This window comes from Glycine max, chromosome 5 (genome assembly GCF_000004515.6).
Source record: "Glycine max cultivar Williams 82 chromosome 5, Glycine_max_v4.0, whole genome shotgun sequence".
Classification (NCBI taxonomy): domain Eukaryota; kingdom Viridiplantae; phylum Streptophyta; class Magnoliopsida; order Fabales; family Fabaceae; genus Glycine; species Glycine max.
The window spans coordinates 611012-629286 of NC_038241.2; the positions used below are offsets into that span (position 1 = coordinate 611012).

Consider the following 18275-nt stretch of genomic DNA (forward strand, 5'->3'; position numbering starts at 1 on the left):
GTTATAATCACCAATATTGAAAAAGCAACATTGAAATGATAGATATATCTTATCCTCTAGGATATACTCCCTTCATGAGATAAATCCTTTGCTCTTCTTTTTTATCCGTAAAAATCAAAGATAATGTCAAAAGATTACAATAATTCATGCATCCTTATCAACCAACTCAACTAAACTCTCCTAATAATCTTCTGCTCTTCTAAATACAATTAAATCCGTTCAGCATATTGATATACATTTATATATACTATGTTTTTGCGCACGTATACTTCCGTTTTCTTTTATTTATTCCATATACTATGGAAAGCCAGAACGCCCAGAACCCGGTGATTTAGTTTATTACAAATCTAGATACCAGTTTTTTTTTTTTTTTCCTTTAACATAACTGATATGAAGACTAACTATCCAATTAAACTGTCAGGCGGCAGCATAGCAAATGCCATATGCAGTGGAGGGAAAAACATTTGGGTCACAATTTCAAAATTCATAAAAATCAGTTCATGAGTATCTCTCTACATGCACATAAATTTCAACGGCAGATTATATGAATAAATACAATACACTGGAAGGATTTATTGTCAGCAATATAAATGAAATTTCTAATTTCCATCAACCATTCAATACACTTCAACACTAGCCATTCTAGCCAACATTCTGTGTATGTCAGGATTTGGTTGTCTGGTGATATGAATTTATTGAAACACAGAACGACAGATTGCTACATTACTGAGCTATGTAGTTATTTGCGTTCATCTGAATTCTGAAGGGTAACTTTTAGGTAGGATATAAGAGAGAAAGAGGTGTTTAAATTACAAGATCTCATTATCTCAATAAATTACATTTTACATGTAACTCAAGGAATAGCATCTCAAAAATTAGTAGTAGTGTCTGCCGCAAACAAAAGTTCACATATGGTAATACAACTACAATTGAGACGTTCCCCCATCCCTCAAGTATGTCTCAAACCATCATTGAATGTTACCACTGAACGTCGGGTGTTTCAATATCAGTCAAACCATGATAAAGTTCATATCTTCTTGTTCACTTTTCCACTCTGTTAGCCATACTGTTCAACTGTTTTTCCAACTGCAAGCCAAACCCCAAAAGTGAGATACCCTAAACAATGACTTGCAGAATTACAAATGACAAATGTATAAGAAACCTATTCTAGTTAGTTATTGATACTTGACATAATATGAAGAGTCCTACTATAACCCAACAACAGTAAGTAATACTGACGACAACAGGTAAATAGATCAACAAAGAAACTTCTTACTAAATAGCACACAGCTTCAGTAGTAAATTAGTAATGAAACTATTTCCAAATTTATGGATTGTTTGATCCTTGGGTGTACTATCTCTGCCTCCCCTCACCCATGGACTGCTAGATCTTGGGAAAGAATACCACTACAGGCAACATGTTTCAGCATACCCTCCCATTCCACATAAGTCTTTGGACTTTCTTTGTACATCCACCCTATTTTCCTAGTTAACGGAATGTTTAACCTATTTTCCCAGGTAATGGACAGGTATTAAAGTTAAACTTAGGGTCATTGTGGGTCATGAAATTGGACCTTGAAATTGCAATTATGATGTTTCGAAATCCTTTTAGAATTGGAATCACAATTCCATGGAATTCTTATATAAAATAAAACTAACATTTCCCAATTTCTAACCTTTACCCTTCAAATTACAATTTTTAGCCTCACTTTAAATTGGAATCACAATTCTAAGGTCCAATTCCATGGAATTATTATATTGGAAATGTGATTCCCTGGGGTCAATAATGCTGAGACAACAATGCACTATCTACATTTGAATGTCCTCAGAAACTAAGGCAAGTCATTGTTACGAGTGGATAATGATTAGAGTAGATAAATTGTCAATTTAGAATCTACATTGCATAGGCAATGAGTAATAAATTTGAATGAATCTATCTTAAAGAAAATAATAAGAAAAAAAATACACAATATGCTAAAGAAGGAACAAGTTCAAAAAGTTATTTACATTTCTTGAGATTGAAACAAGAGCACAATACCAAGAAAACAATACTCAATCTAAAAATGGTTACGTATATGAAAGACCAAAATTAAAACATACCTGAACATTTTTCATCTTTTGTCTTTGCAATTCCTCAACAAGGCTTCCAATGCTGACATAAGAGTTGAAAATAAGATGTATGTGGAATTTAATTTAAAGATTAAGGAATCAGAAACTCAGTTGCATCCATATACCTCTGTTGGAGTTGAATCACCTGAAAATGCAGCTCTCGCTCCCTAGTTGTTGCAGGTGGTGCCTGAAAGTTGCACAAATATGAGACCATTTAACAAAACAGCAAGAAAGTAGCAAACTCCTGCACAAGTAATCAAAATATTTCTCAAACCTGCTTCTCCAATTTATCTTTTTTTTAAAAAGACTGTTTTTCACTGTTCCAAAATTCAATGTATCAAATTCCTTAAATATTTTTTATGGGCCTCATATCATGGATCCCCAATGAAGGTTTACCATTGAAAGAGGAAAGAGAATGAGGATAAGTTTGAAAATAGGGATGTCAATGGGAAGGGTTTGGAGTAGAGAAAATGCAGTCAAACTCTTTTCTGCATAACAAAATTATGTCACTGCATCTAAAGTTGTGATCTACAACATTTACAAATTACAACAATCAACACATCTCACCATTAAAGGAAGAGTATGATAAGAGAAAAAATTGTATCATAGTAATTTACCTGCAACATATCACCTGTCCCTGCCTCTACTGATTCTGTATTCTTGCCTGTAACAAGAGAAGAAATTAAAATTCAAAAAACTGAATTGCCAGATTTAAGGAGCAACATGCACACACACACACACACAGAGGCATTACCAGAAGATTGTTCGGCATACTTTATTAATTTAATAATCTCTTCCTGGCAAAACCCAATGGAAACTACGGTTATGCCTTAGACTTGTCAGTGTTAGAAAATAGAAAACTAAGAAATGCTACAGAAACATACCCTCTGCAAACCATTATGTTGCAAGATGCACTGCAGTGATGGAAGAATAGCGGTAGACATGAAATTTTGATTTGGTGGACTGGTAGGACTAACAACTGGGCCAGATGTGCTGTTTGAAGGACCCTAAATGAGAAAGAAATGGCAATGGTTACAAAGCCATTGCCTAAAACATAAATCACCTAAGTTCCATCCTCAACAATTGATAGTAATGAAGTCAAACATTCAAGCAAAGATGAAGGGATACAATTTTAATAAATAGTATAGTCTGGATATAATGAGTCTGGCAAGATCTAATCAGAAATTAATAGGAAAATGCAGAACTCAGATGTGCTTGTTAGGACTAACAACTGGGCCAGATGTGCTGTTTGAAGGGACCCTAAATGAGTAAAAGAAATGTCAATGATTACAAAAAAAAGCCATTGGCTAAAACATAAATCACCTAAGTTCCATCCTTGATAATCACTATTAATTAAGTCAAATATTCAAGCAAAGAGGAAGGGGTACAATTTTTTAAAACATAGTATAGTCTGCATATAATGAGACTGGCAAGATCTAATCAGAAATTAATACAAAGATGCAGAACTCAGATATATGATTGTACCATTTGATGATTCACCATAGACCAAAGAAAAATGCCAATACACACTTCTTTCTGCAAACTCTTCATTATAAGGTGAATTTCATGAGGGTCCCACCAAATAGGAAGGTGGGACTCACATGATTCAGTAGGTCCCACATTACTTTCACCCACTAATAAAAAATGTGTCGAAGAAACTGCTTTGCTAACCTCTAAAAAGAAAATTTGTTCAAGGATACTAGTGGGGACAAAAGGATCTTCCATTTGATACATACCATTGGACTGAGATCTGTCAATGTGAACCGCCCCCTACGCCGGAAAAATGCTCCATCCGATGTGTCATCAACTGCACATAGAAAAAGCATTAAAAATATATGTATGAGACATTTCCCAATGCATTTATTGAGATAAAGTAAAAATCTAGCTGACATAGGAGAAAGAAAATGGTAAAGATTATCAAAATACCAATCAGTTTAACAAGAAAAATACACATACCCAGTGGAAGGTTGTTGGTGTCTCTTTTCTGCCGATATTGCAATGGACCACTGTGATTCCTCTCTGAAGAATACTTTGTTTGTAGATAATCCCTTTTAAGATAAACAAAACATTTGATAGCACATTAATACTGCAAGCCAAATATGCAACAGTAGTAAAGCAACAAGAACATCTATCAGAAAATAAGGATCCCACTTCTCTCAGTCCCAGATCATTATAAAACCAAGCTTTCAACAGATGCCGAATTTTCATAAATTCTCAGTAATCATGTTTCATTTTCTAATGCAACCAATGCAATTGCACAATTTCTTTTAAAAAAACAAGAGTGAAAAAGACAGGCACAAAAAAAAAGTCAGAGACATTGCACAGCATGCGAAGTTACAAATATTAAGCATTTGCTTCAATTTGCTCAAATCTTTTAAAAAAAGAATTCGTTTCCAAGAAAGGCTCTGAGAAATTCTAATAACAATTCCAGAAAAGAATTGGAAAGCAAAAATGACGCTACAAAAAATTGCTGTAAAAATAAAAATTACCTGTCCCCATCAGTAACAACCATTTTGGGAAAAAGAAAATTATCAGGTAGTAAAGAACCACTTGGAAACTTTTTTTGCTGACTGGTAGTATTTTGTTGTAATGAAGTACTTGGCCTAGAGCTTTCATTGTCAATTCTTCCATCATGATCCAAATCTCTTGGACTGCTGTTATTAATGTCATCTTCACACATATCAAAGCACCCTCTGCATAATTTACATATGAATAAGATAAAAATATTCTCTAATGAAAACTGCATTGCTATTTGCTAAACTAGTACATAATTTTAGAAAATGCTAGGAAGAATTTAACTTAGTCACCTGAAAAAAAACTGAGTTGATAATTCAATTAAGTACATCCCATTTACAACATCCAAAATTTGTCTTTATTTCTTTATAAGACAAAAAAAACTAAAAACATGTATAGCATTCTATATTCTATACTTTCTATAAAAGAATGGAGAAATGAATCTGAAAGGAAATTGCATAAACTTCCACATACATCATATACTAAATTTTAATGATGATATGAGAGATAACCAAAGGACTGTTTGTATATTATAACTTATAGGTGCTTTATTATAAATAATAACTAAACAAAATAAAATAAACAACCCGATTACTAACAATACAACCAACAGTGAGTCAGCTTGAAATATAAGCTTCCACATAATTGGAAACATAATGATATCATAACCCATACACAATACTAACACTTCAAAATAAAAAATAAGTAGAGAAGAAAGAATGGAAAAAATAACCATACTTAAGTGCTTGAAGAGGTTTAGTAGGAAATGAAACAAGTGAACCCTCCAAATCCTGAAGATTGTTGAATCCATCCTGAAATAAGAGATGTAAATCCTGTCCAGTATACTTTAAGAAAAGTTTATAGTTCGCAAAGAACATAAGGTAAAGAAAACATAAGATCAATATCAGACAATAACAGTACCTCCTTGTCCTGCGTGGGTGCATCATCTGAATGATTAGCTGCTCCAGCTGATAGCCTCTCTGCAGAAACTTTGAAGTTGTCCAATCTGTCTTTTTGCTTCTTATCCCTTTGTGGCTCTTCTGCATTAGGTATGTCATCATCTTGAATCTGTTGGCAATATAAAAAATGTTTACAAGAAGAAAGATAGTAATGCCTAACTTTTCAACCTAATTAAAATAAATAAATAAGACGAAATAGGAAGGTAAAAAATACTTACAAGAGCGGCTTGACTTTTCAAATCCTCCAGGTTAAAATTCCAGGCACTGATTCCTCGAATATATTCTTTCTGTAAATGAAATAGTTGTTCAATTTAACACATTCTTAATTCTTAATTATATTAAATGTTTTACAAAATGAAGTATGGATACAATACAACATAGACACAAGAATACAGTGAGTAAAGTGACATAATGGGAAACCACACTCATAAAAATCATCACCTTGCACAGAAACAAGCATTTACTATGAAGAACTTAAAATGAACCTACCTGAGATAATTGATCTTTATCTTCATAAAGAGCCTTGTTCTGCACCAATAAATCCGCCTCTTTAGCCTGGAACATAAGCAAGAGGAATGATAACAAAACCCAAACAATTTTTACACAGAACAGAAGAGTTTGCAAATGAACAACAAACCTTCAGCATTCTAAAACGATCTCCTAAAGGAGCAAGGCCTTCTAAAATGGTGCGAGCTAAATATTTGCTGGCACGTGCTTGTTTAAAGAAGTGGTGTTTTAAAAGCTTTTCTGAACTTGGACGCTTTTTTGGGTCTTTTACTAAGCAGGTGGCAACCAACTCTTTGAAAGCCTGCAAAGAGATGAGGAAAAATTTAGATGAAAATAACCAATGTAAGTAATAGATGCTTCAAAGTGTTTAGTAAAACACCATAAACCTTTGAAAATTTTTTGTCTCTTTCATAGTCAAGACCTGGAGGGGCATTTTGTAAAGTCATGAGCAAAACCTGCATCCAAAAAAATAAGGGGAAAAAATTCAACCCAGAGCTCACAGAAATAAACAGGGACTTTCTCTGTCAGTAGTTAAATGCAAATATTAGAAAACAAGAAAATTACCTTCATAGGTGGATACTTGGAAAATGGGGCATGACCATGAGCAAGTTCAAGTGCCGTTATACCAAATGACCATATATCTGCTCTGTTAATAGAGAAAATTAAAATAAAAATATAGAACTCAGCAAAGACTAAGATATCAGGGCACAAAACGATGATGATGACGATGTGGATAAAATTACATCTGAAAGGGAAGGGAAGAATAGAAGACACTTACTTAAAATCATATCCATGTAATTGCTGCATAACTTCAGGAGCCATCCTGTGTAAAATAAACACAATTCATAGCTTCAACAGTCATACATACAATGGTAGCCAGATGAAAAACTACAACAAAAGAGGATTAGTAGGATGGTACCAGCAAGGTGTTCCAACAAAAGTGTTTCTTGAACGTTGCCTATCTCCAGTATCAAACATACATGCTGACACTCCAAAGTCAGCTAGTTTGACTGCACCATTAGAATCAAGCAGAATATTCCCAGCCTGCATGGTTAAAAATAACTAAAGGAGGAGGAAAAGGAGAAGACCAGAAAACCAAAAACATGGAGAAAAGGGAAAGAAAAAAATTCATGCATGTAAAAAAAGTAGTTCTTGGATTCAGCTACAGCTTTACAAGCACCACAAAAGCAGAAAATGGAGCTCTACCAAAATCTCAGATTCAATCAATCAATTCTATTTAGTTTATGATTAAGAAATCTAGCTGTAAGATTCTCAATTTTCAATGTCAAAAGGGTGCATAGCTTTTAAAAAATAATAGGTCAGATAGTTGATGCACAATACCTTTACATCTCTATGTATGTGACCATGGGCATGAAGATAGACAAGAGCTTTGAGAACTTCATGCAATAAAGTAGCAATAACAGGCTCTTCAAAACCCTCAGGATAGTTAGATTTCATTATATGAAGGCAAGACCCCCCTGCCATGTATGGCATCACAACCCATAGATTGTGTCCAGCAGTAAAAGAGCAATGTGCCCGTAAAACATTCGGGTAATCAATCAAGTTCATGGTCTGTACCTCTCTACGAATGCCATCCTGCATAATTTGCAGAGCTATCAATAAGAATTTATCCAATACGACAGCTACAGAATACAGCTACAGAATACAGTTAGAGATTGAATCATTGAAATTATCCTTGTATTAAAGCAAATAATGCAACCCACGTATATTTATTCAACAGACTAAAAAAGTGAACTGAGAAAACACATACATAAATTAACACCAAACAATGTAATGAATAATAATGATTGAAATCATCCTTTTTATAACTTCACAAGTCATTGAATACAAGCATGCTCCATTTAAGTGAAATGGAGAAGTACTATAAAATATGAAAACAATATGTAATCTACATACCAAGTCATTATTGCACTTCTCTAGATCGAGAACCTTGATGGCCACTATCTCATTGAGTGGAACACAGAGAGCCCTGTATACGGAGGCACTAACGCCTTCACCAACTTCTTCATATAATGTGTAATCTTCTGCATTAAGAGGAAATCTTTTCTCCAAAACATGCTCCATTTTTCTTCTTATACCATAACATCAATATGTTTATTATTAAATGCACCACTGAAAAAAAATAGATCGCATACTGGAGTAGTGAAATCAATGTTATAATACTTCCAGGTTGGTAGCATTTCCCCTTTTCTCAAACCCAACTAGAAAGTACATCCAAAAACTTTACAAAGATGCTTTTTCCCCGAACCAAAATGTTCCTTTCAACTCCACTGATAATGTAATTGACAAATGCTCTCATTCAATGCTAATTAATATCGCAAAACTTTAAATTTGAGTATATTGATCTGCTTATTATTCAGCAAGGTGTAACAAATTAAACAGGCACTGTTAGATGTTACACAACTAAAATAGCATGAGATAAAAACAAGAGGTATCAATTCAGCACTGCATGCAGATAGGTAGGTGAAGAGGTCATCACATCAATCTCCAATATCTGCAGCAAAGGTCACAAAAGACAAATTCACTACTCAAGAAAATTAAACAATTGACCCTACAAATTTTAAAAAAAAATATTACCGAACAGAATTAGAAGTGAGATCCATAAATCGTGCAATATTAACACAAAAAGATCATATCAATTATACACACATACATACATATATGTGTTATGATTCATGAACCATCAATCTTAAAAGCTTAAGCTATTAGGTGAAGACACGTGAATGGTTTTATAATACATCTCTAACACGCCTCCCATGCAAGAGCTGTTTCGTCTCAAGGCATAGATAATGCACAGGCCCACTTACCTTGTGCTAAATATCTGAAACTCTTAACTATTTTTGAACAGTTTTAATCCATGGTTGAGAAACAATTTAATACTTAAATTAAGGATGGTCAAACTGACTAGGGTGGTGAGTTTTGGCCATTTTCAAACTACTTTAGTTAAATATGTGTCATCCATAGGCTCATCTGTCCCCATACTTATCATCAAAATGGAGTAGTTTAACACATTGTTGAGCTTGGAGCCTTGGACTAAGTGACTAACACTCCTTGCTCAAGCCTTTCTCCCTACAAATATTGGGATTATGATTCATGCCTTTCTCACAAGTGTCTATCATATCCAGGGGTGTGCAAAAAAAACCGAACCAAACCAAATTTATAAAACCAAACTGTTTTGAGAGAAAACCAAACTGAAGCACTTTTTGAAGGTGGGTAATGGCTCTAATGTCTGCTTTTGGATTTCCTAGCAGCATATAAAATAAAATTCTACTACAAATCCCCCCTTCCCTTTCAAAATCCTCCTCCCATGGGGGAACAAATTATATCAGGGCATAAGGTACAGACTTCTTCCCAAATAAACAGTACTTCGGCATGATTAACCATTAGCACTCAAGAGGTCAAACCTTGAAAAACTAAGCCTTTTAGATCCCATAAACATTGATAGATCTAATATCACATCCTAGTATACCCTCTTTCACTCTGCAAATCATGATTATTAGTTTATTACAATGAACTTTGATCTACAAGAAGTTCTACCTTCTTTCCATGTTTGTCATTATTTAACAAGAGCTGTCATTATATATGCATGAACTTTATTTCCAAGTTAAATTTATTCCTCTATTATCAAATTTCAATCCAACTAAAAATTAATAAATGGAAGAACATTTTCTATGCTTCCAATGACCTTTGTACGTGTTCAAACCAACCTAATCATGGAAGAAAATTCTAAGATAATCATTGGAAGCTCAATATGGTTCATGGTTCATTTGAATAATCAAGTGATCACATTCTGAGAAACTCATCAATGAATACATCAATAAATTTGAAAGCAGAAAGTAAATTAACGAGGAATTTAAGGATAACAAGGGGAAGTTGAGGTGTAGGTGTTTGTGCATGCATATAGAAAACTTTCTAAGAAAAGAATATCATTTATCCCCAATAATTAGGTAGTAAGATTCCATGTATGTTGTATTTAAAAAAAACCTAAGACAATAAAACCAACAATTAGGTTGGTATAGCTCATTAGATCAAAAAGGGTGAGTTGCTAACAAAGCAAGTTTCTCCTTCTAGGTAATGTTTGACTGACTTAGCTTATTTTGGGCTTCTCTTTTACTTAAAGGGAGAATTCGGACCAAAAAGAATTTTAAAAGAGCAACTTTTTTTTTAATGAAGAAAACATTAAAAGAATCAGAGCTTTTGAAAAAAGAAGCATTTGACATCTACTACTCCTTTTCCTTCTCTATTTCAAATTCCAAAATTCAAGAACACATTACCCAAGGAATTTCAACTTAAAAGTAACTTTTAAGCTTTAAAAATTATAAAATTACCAAACAACTTTAACTTTAAAGTTAAAGCTCCATTCCACATTTTGTTCTTACACCCTTCAGCTGCTATTTCTCTAAGGAATTCCTTGTTTTGCCTTCTTATAAATTTTGGACATGTCCTAAGTCCCTGGACCAATATTTGAGGATTAGCTTTCATGATTTTGGTAGATGTAAGGAGAAGCTAAGCCTAAATGTTTTTCGCTAATATGAAATCTGTGCTACTATTTGGTGCACAACTCTCTAAATTTTAAAGGTGGGTTTATAAGGGACAACAGTTGATTTGGGATAAGACTAGGCATTAAATGGCTTTTGTTTGGAGTAAAGCACACAGTCATGTCAATGGGTTTCTCCAATAGTCTGCTGAGGGATTGGAAAGCTTTGCAACATTATTGTTTTCTTTTTCTTTATTGCTTACTAGTTTTGTACTTTCTCTTACATTATGGAGGATTCCTTATCCTCAGAACTCCCTAATTTGCTGTTTCACTTTATCTTTGTGGATTTCTCCTTTATTAAAAGGGAAAAAAAAAATTTCCTTGAAATCTTGAGAGCTCCTTAGTCCTAGCCAAGGATATTTTCCATGATTGAACCAGTAAAATAATCCAGTTGTCTGTCCATTACTCGTTGGCAACAAAAAAATATAATTCGTTTAATCCATCCTTTGTAAAGTCAGTATCAGTCCCTACAAATAAACCTTCAGCAGTTTTTCTTGTTGCTTAATTACATCACCAATGGCCAAACATAAAACACCGCCAATACGTTGGCAACTCCAACATATCCCACAAGATTTATCATAAAGCCCTTTCCTAATGGAATCTGGTCAATCCAAAATATAAGATACAAATTTCTGGTACTTTTTTTAGGGCTGCAATGGATTTCCTAGCTGCATATAAAATTCTACTATACCCCTCCCCTCAAAATCCTCTTCTTGAAGGGGAACAAATAGTTCAGGAAAAGAGGTATGGGCATCCTCCTTCCCAATACAAACAGTATTTTCAGCAAGATTAGCACTCAAGCTTTCAAATGCTAAGTCTTCTGGATCCCATAAACTTTCAGAGATCAAATAACACATCTATGTTTACCTTCTACACATCAGCAAGCAATGATAATTAAAAAAAAAACTGAGCTACGAAAAAGTCCACCTTCTTTCAATGTTTGTCTTAGCAAATTTCCCCTTTTATTTAAAAAAAAAAAAAAGCAATCTCCTTCAAACTTGAGAGCTCCTGGACCTCCCCTAGCCTAGGCAATTTCCCATGATTAAGCCATCAAAATAGATTCAAAGATTCATGTAATCTCCTCAACATACAAGAAGCAAAATTAAAATAATCCAGCAGTCCATCCATCACTCTTTGGCAACAAATAAATGTAATTTGTTTAATCCATCCTTTGTAAAGCCAGCATCACTAGAAATAAAACCTTCAGCAGTTCAACCAAACATCAGTTTTGTTAGTTGCTTAATTATATCTCCAATTGCCAACACAAAATATTGCCTGTATCATGGCCAATTCCAACCTACAACACAAGATTTATCATAAGCTCTTCTCCTAATGGAATCTGCTCAATCCAAAACATTAGATACAGATTTCTTATACATCCTCTAGTGCTGCAATGGATTTCCTATCCTAGCAGCATATAAAGTATAAAATACCTTATTATGTAGCTCAGAGTAGGAGTTGTAGCAGATATTAGATACCTTATTATGTAGCCATACTATGGTTCCTTTTCAAACTACATTAGTTTTATTTTGGAACCATGAGTATGGACCTAATTTTTTGTACTTAGTACCTCTGGTACTTATATCAATATATTAATATTTTTGCTGATAAAAAAAAAAAGTATAAAATTCTACTAAAAATCCCCCTTCCCTATCAAAATACTCCTCCTACATGAGAACAAATAACATCAGGGCATAAGTTACAGACTTCTTCTTCCCAAATAAACAGTACGTATGCGTGCTTAGCAAGCTAAGTCTTTTAGATCCCATACATTTCAAGCAATCTAATGACACATCTAAGTATACCCTCTTCCTCTATGCAAGCCATGACTATTACAATAAACTTAGAGCTACGAAAAAATCCACCTTCCTTCTGGGTTTGTCATTAGATTATTTACCTAATCAAGGGCTGCTATCGTCTATTCTCAAATCTCTATCCACCAAAAATTCAATAAACGGCAGTGTCAATAATAGACGACTGTTGCATTAACTAGGACGCAAAACCCAGTGATGGAAAAGATGCATAAACCAAAAAATTACAAAAGTGCCAACTAAACCTCCAAATCTAATCTCCGATTATGAAAGCAACATTAAAATAAAATAAAAAAACCACATCTTTCAAAGATTTTCAACATTTATCAGCAATTATAAAAAAAAAACACTTATCAGCGCTTTAACTACAACAGAGCCACGAAATTCGGCAAACAAAAACAATCCACACGCATTCGATCAACGAAATCCACAACCGCAGTTCACTGATAAAGCAAAACTCCAATTATGAAAGCAAAAAATTAAAAATAAAAAAACACATCTTTCAAAGATTTTCAACATTTATCAGCGCTTTAACTGGAAAAAAAAAAAGCCACGAAATTCAGCAAACAAAAACAATCCACGCGCATTGGATCAACAAAATCCACAAACGCTCAATTGACTGATAAAGCAAAAGAGCAAACAACACTCACATCGCCATCACGAAAGGGCGAACGGAAAAGAGAGAGAGAGAGATTTTCCGTTTCGTCAACGATCGGAAAGCGACAGATTGAGAACACTGAAATTGAGAATTAAAGGAAAAGGAGAGAAATTGACGAACCTAGGGTTTGCGGAGAAGAAGCGTTTACAAGAATCTGACCGAGTCAGGCTCAGAGAAACAGTAGTGTGACCGAGTGAAATCGAAACGACGCCGATTCAGCTCAAATTCAATTGCTCATCCATGGATGGGATTGAGATTTTTCATTCACTCTTCAATTTCACATAAAAAAAATCGCTTCTTCAATCTCTCTCTCTCTCTCTCTTTTTCTGAGCTTCGTTTTTCTGTGCCACGACACAATACAACACTCTTCAACCTCGATTCAATCTCCCTACTGACTGGTCTCTCTTATTTTCGGGACACGCTTTATTTATACTGCAAATTTAATTATGAGCCAGATTGGTTCTCATACTTGCCTTCTAACATTAGAATAATTAAATAGGGAAAATAAATATATATTTTTTCGACTTTAATTATTAATAGGGAAAAAACATTGACAGAAAATAAATAAAAACAATAAATGCTGTAGTGGGGCCCGCCAGGAGATTTCAATTGAAGTAGGTGAATTTATCGGGACTTTTCTTGATTTTATCTGCAAATTTTCGTGTTGTTTTTATTTTATTTAATTAAAGAAATACTATCATACTTAATGCCTACATGTAACAAAAGAAAAATACTGAATGCGTATATTAATGGGTACTATCAAGTTGTTCCGGTATGATTATTAGGCTTAAATTTGAGCCTTAAATATATACTAAAAATACATCTAGTATGTTACTAAGATGCGTAGACTAATTTATACTATCAAGTTGTTCCAACATAACTATTAGCCTTAAATATAAATTAAAAGATACTATACTAAAATGTATGGATTAATTGGTATTATCATTATAATTATTAGTCCTAGATTAATTGGTACTATCAAGTTGGTCCAGTATAATTATTAGTGTTAAATTTGAGTTTTAAATATAAAATTATGTTAAATAATATAAAAAATAACTAACTTGTATATTAGTAATAGTATTTTATTAAACTTCAATAAAATTATCTTCAATAAAAAATATTTGGATAAAAAACTTAAATCAGCAATAAATCAATAGAAGTAATTCTAATTCTAATAAGGACAATCAACAAGAGTTAGCACATTAAGAAGATACCCTCATAAGTTCATATCCAAACATATTAACAAGAATCAAATATTATAATTTGTAAGCATCCATATATAAAAATGTACAACGAGTCATTTTTATGTAGGCTTTCACATCCATTAGAATTAAGAGTTTTAGATAAATCATTAATAATGTTGATTTTCAGTTTTTCTTATCTGATCATTACTAAATTGCCATTTGACCCTATTAGCAATTGTTAAGGCATGAACTTTGGTGTTGAGTGTGAAATTTATGTATTTATGGCATATTGGCATCATGATTATTGTATCTCTATTATTCTAGTTAGCATCATGGAAAACAGAAGAAAAATGAATATAAAATCTTAAAATCATAATAATTTGAAAATACATCTAATATAATAAATAAAGTCAAATAAATAAATTTTTATATAAGTAAAAATATTATCTTCAAAATATAGACATCTAAATTAAATGAACATTAAAAAAAAATGACTTCATCCGGTGTCTTATTTTAAAGTACTAATCAAACTAAAATAAATTTAACTAAAAAAACTATGTCTTCAAGTTTTCTCAAACTCAACAACTTCTTTCTCATGTTATGAAAATAACACTTTTTTGTGTAGCATAGAGAAGAATAAGAGCTTCCATTTGAATGGGTGCTCTAAATTTCTCAAACTCCTTGTCCAAATAATTCACACTCATCTATGTTGTGGTAGTTACTATGCATGTGAAAACTGTAGTCCATCTCATCCTGTTTATAAGACCCAAATTAGAAGTAATGTTAGACTCTTTATATAAGACCTAATCCAAAATGTACATTACAATCATATTTTCATGACATGTTCTTTTATGCCTCCTATAATGCAACAAAAACACGATTATGTTGTATATTTTTATACAACAAAATCATATTTTCATTGCATGTTTATGAAAAATTACAATGGAAAAAAGTTTTTGCTATGTTATGTGACAAATACACATGACAAAAATTCAATTTTGTTGGATCCAAAAAAAATGAAAAAAAAAAAACCTTACCCCGACACAAACATAAATGGCAACAAGGACTTCTCTGACGTCAACATCAAGCTTTGGTAGCAACCTATACTAATGGACTAGGAAGATGGGAGAGAATGAAATCAAGTGGGAAGGGATGGGGGTGGGTGTTTGCAAAATATTCCAAGAAGGGGAGAGGAAGAGGAAAGGGGAAGGCTATTTAGGAAATGAGAGAAGGGTAATTTAGAGTTTTAATAGTTTTTGAAAAACATGGGGGTTAAAGTAGTAAAATTAGGGCGAGAATAGTAACACCTTGGTTAAATTAACACTGCCTTGTTTGGATTGGGCCATTTGCTTGCTACACTTTGTAGGTCTTGCAAAACCCTTTGAAACCTACCTGAAAAGAAAATTATATTTTTGCACCATTGTTTTCCTTTGTAAGTTACACTGTTCTTGAATTATTTTAAAATTTTTATTCTTAAATTATTCTTATATATAATAGAACGTGTACATTTTACCAGCACTGTGACCCATAAATACGCGTACATGTCAAGAATACATTTCTAATAACTTTTAGAATTTAAATTTTGAAAATGATTAACAACACATTCTAGAATTAAATATCCGAAACTTATTTAGAAACACTCTTCTAGAAATATTATTTTGAAATTTTAATTTTGGAATATATCAAACATTCTTTCAGAAATTTAATTCCGAAATGTTTTATAAATTACATCTAGTTCCGAAAGAAACACCGACTCGTCCATTTTATTTAAATAGGGATAATTTTATAATAACAAGAAGTAAAAAGGGAGAGTATAATTAAACAAAACAAAATGGTGCAAAAATTAACCTTAAACTGAAACACTGTTGAACACAACACATTGACATTGCTTTGTGGGCCTTTTGCTTTCTGCATCTCCATTTTACTTCCTGCACCCCTAGTTAATGAGTGGACAAAATTGACCTTCAAGAGGCAAAGACTAAGCACTCCCAACCCACTCCCTGTCATCCTCTGCACCACCGCAAGACACCCTTCCTTCCCTCTTTCTTCTTTTTCGTCCCAAACCCAACGCCATCTGCCCCATTCGCGCCCCATCAACATTCCTTTGTAAGAAATACCACTGAACTGGAGTTAAGCTTCCGAAATGGGCTATACGAAAGGGAAATGGGTTTCCAGAATGGTTTATCTAGAATTGTGGAGTAAGCTTCCGGAATATCCATTCTGAAAGTGTTATTTCGCAGCATATTTGTAATCCAGAACACCAATTTTGGAAGTGACATTGTTTGTAAACGTGTTCCGGACTAATATAGTTTTGTTTCTAGTTGTGTAGCTTATGTTGATTGGTTTGTTTAGTAATGTCAATAAGATTTTAAATTTCAATTTTATGGTTGCAATATGTATATGTTTCACGTCATCAAACATAAAAGGCCAAGAAAAATAACTAAATATTTGTTTTAAATTTGAATTTTATTTCGCAGCATATGTTTTTTGTCAATAGATATCATCTAAGGATGAATTGTCAAATGAAGTTGTGCTTTGTGTAAGTAGTTATGTTTTGTGATGAATAATTATTGGTGAGTTTCATGCTAATTAAAATTTATTTAACATACACTTTAGGCGTTTACTTCTCGGATTATTATGTTGTTCCAATGTGGTTTCATTTGTTTCACCAGCGGCATAAAGTGCACTGAATTAAAATATGTAGTTAGTATCCGAAAGCTTGCAAACTATATATATTACGGAATGCGGATTCTAGAAATTTATTTAGTCTTGGGAATGGGTTATCCGGAAAACATGAAAATACCTTTCGGATTGCTATTTACATTCCAGAATGATCAGTAGGGGTTATTAGCCTTGTTACAGCGCCACATCCTGCTGCAAACACGGGTTTGATGAATGCCTCTTTTGAGAGGTGACACCATTTCACCTGTATGTCGAAAAAATGATTATCATTTTGGATTATGTGTCTTGTTTGCAGCAGTTGCCTATGATAGGGAGACGCATTTATCATGTCCCCTCCCTTTTTGCCAGAGGCAGTGAAGATCCTACTAGAGCTGCCAAAACGGGCGGTCCGGCCCGTTTTGGGCCGGCCCATTCGGGCTTCGGGCTATATCGGGCCGGGCTAAAAAGCCCGGATGAAAAACGGGCTAGGAAAAGTATGGCCCGAGCCCGGCCCGGTACGGGCTTTCGGGCCAGCCCACATTTTTTTCCTTTTTTTTTTCTTCATCCAATGTGTGTGCTTAAATCCAAGCTGGAAACATATTACTGGGCAGCCACACCTAGATCATGGAGCCTTCCACCTCTCCATAAATCATTCTGGACACTCCAATTATATAATTATATAATACTGTGTAAAATTGAATTCAACTATTTTGCAACTCACTTAGAATTAAAGTATGGTCAAAGTGAAAGCTGGATGTTCATAAACAATACAGGTAATAACATCCTGTCAAAATTACTAGAGCAAGTGGCCAGTACTGATTACTGAGAAGCATAAGCTACAACAGGATTTCATACATATATTAACCAACAGTTATATCAAACACATTCAAATTCTTACATATTAAGAGACAATATGTATATCCACCTATATATTAGTGTTGGTGCAGCAGCAAATACAAGTGGCGAGTAATGTGTTTTGTTTGTGTGGGCTGTGGGTTGTGTTTTTGCATTGGCCCAATTACTTTTTTTTTATTATTTATTCGGGCTGCGGGTGACCCATGGCCCATTCGGGCTAGCCCATATTTTTTGCGGGCTTTATCGGGCCGGGCTAAAAAGCCCGGATGTTAATTCGGGCTGGAATTTTAAGGTCCAAGCCCGGAAAAAAATCGGGCCATTCGGGCCGGCCCATTCGGGTCAGCCCATTTTGACAACTCTAGATCCTACTGATGACTTATCTGGGCATTTCAACAGAGATAGAGGCTGTAACGACAGCAAATGCAAGTGTCAGAGTGAGGTTGACATGAGTGGAAGATC

At 33.8% G+C, this 18275-nt stretch overlaps 1 protein-coding gene across 4 annotated transcripts; it reads right to left on the reverse strand.

The window, feature by feature from the left end:
• Positions 1 to 801: 801 nt before the first annotated feature.
• LOC100784402 (serine/threonine-protein kinase BLUS1) lies at positions 802 to 13611 on the reverse strand. Of its 4 annotated transcripts, none has more exons than XM_003524498.5 (21): positions 13237 to 13611; positions 8007 to 8604; positions 7431 to 7685; positions 7009 to 7133; positions 6868 to 6912; positions 6654 to 6735; positions 6476 to 6544; positions 6220 to 6390; positions 6072 to 6137; positions 5801 to 5869; positions 5545 to 5691; positions 5362 to 5435; positions 4599 to 4802; positions 4066 to 4157; positions 3846 to 3916; positions 2994 to 3116; positions 2864 to 2906; positions 2727 to 2773; positions 2235 to 2296; positions 2101 to 2152; positions 802 to 1086 (listed from the first exon to the last, which is right to left on the reverse strand). In XM_003524498.5, exons 2-21 carry the CDS (start codon positions 8172 to 8174, stop codon positions 1042 to 1044), a joined length of 2010 nt encoding a protein of 669 aa, XP_003524546.1. In that variant the 5' UTR covers positions 8175 to 8604; positions 13237 to 13611; the 3' UTR covers positions 802 to 1041. The 4 variants fall into 4 exon arrangements, 3 of the variants coding, with proteins under 3 accessions (XP_003524546.1, XP_006579761.1, XP_006579764.1); XM_006579698.4 differs by having other exon boundaries at positions 5362 to 5456; XR_005891677.1 differs by lacking the exons at positions 802 to 1086; positions 2864 to 2906 and having other exon boundaries at positions 5362 to 5456.
• Positions 13612 to 18275: the final 4664 nt, after the last annotated feature.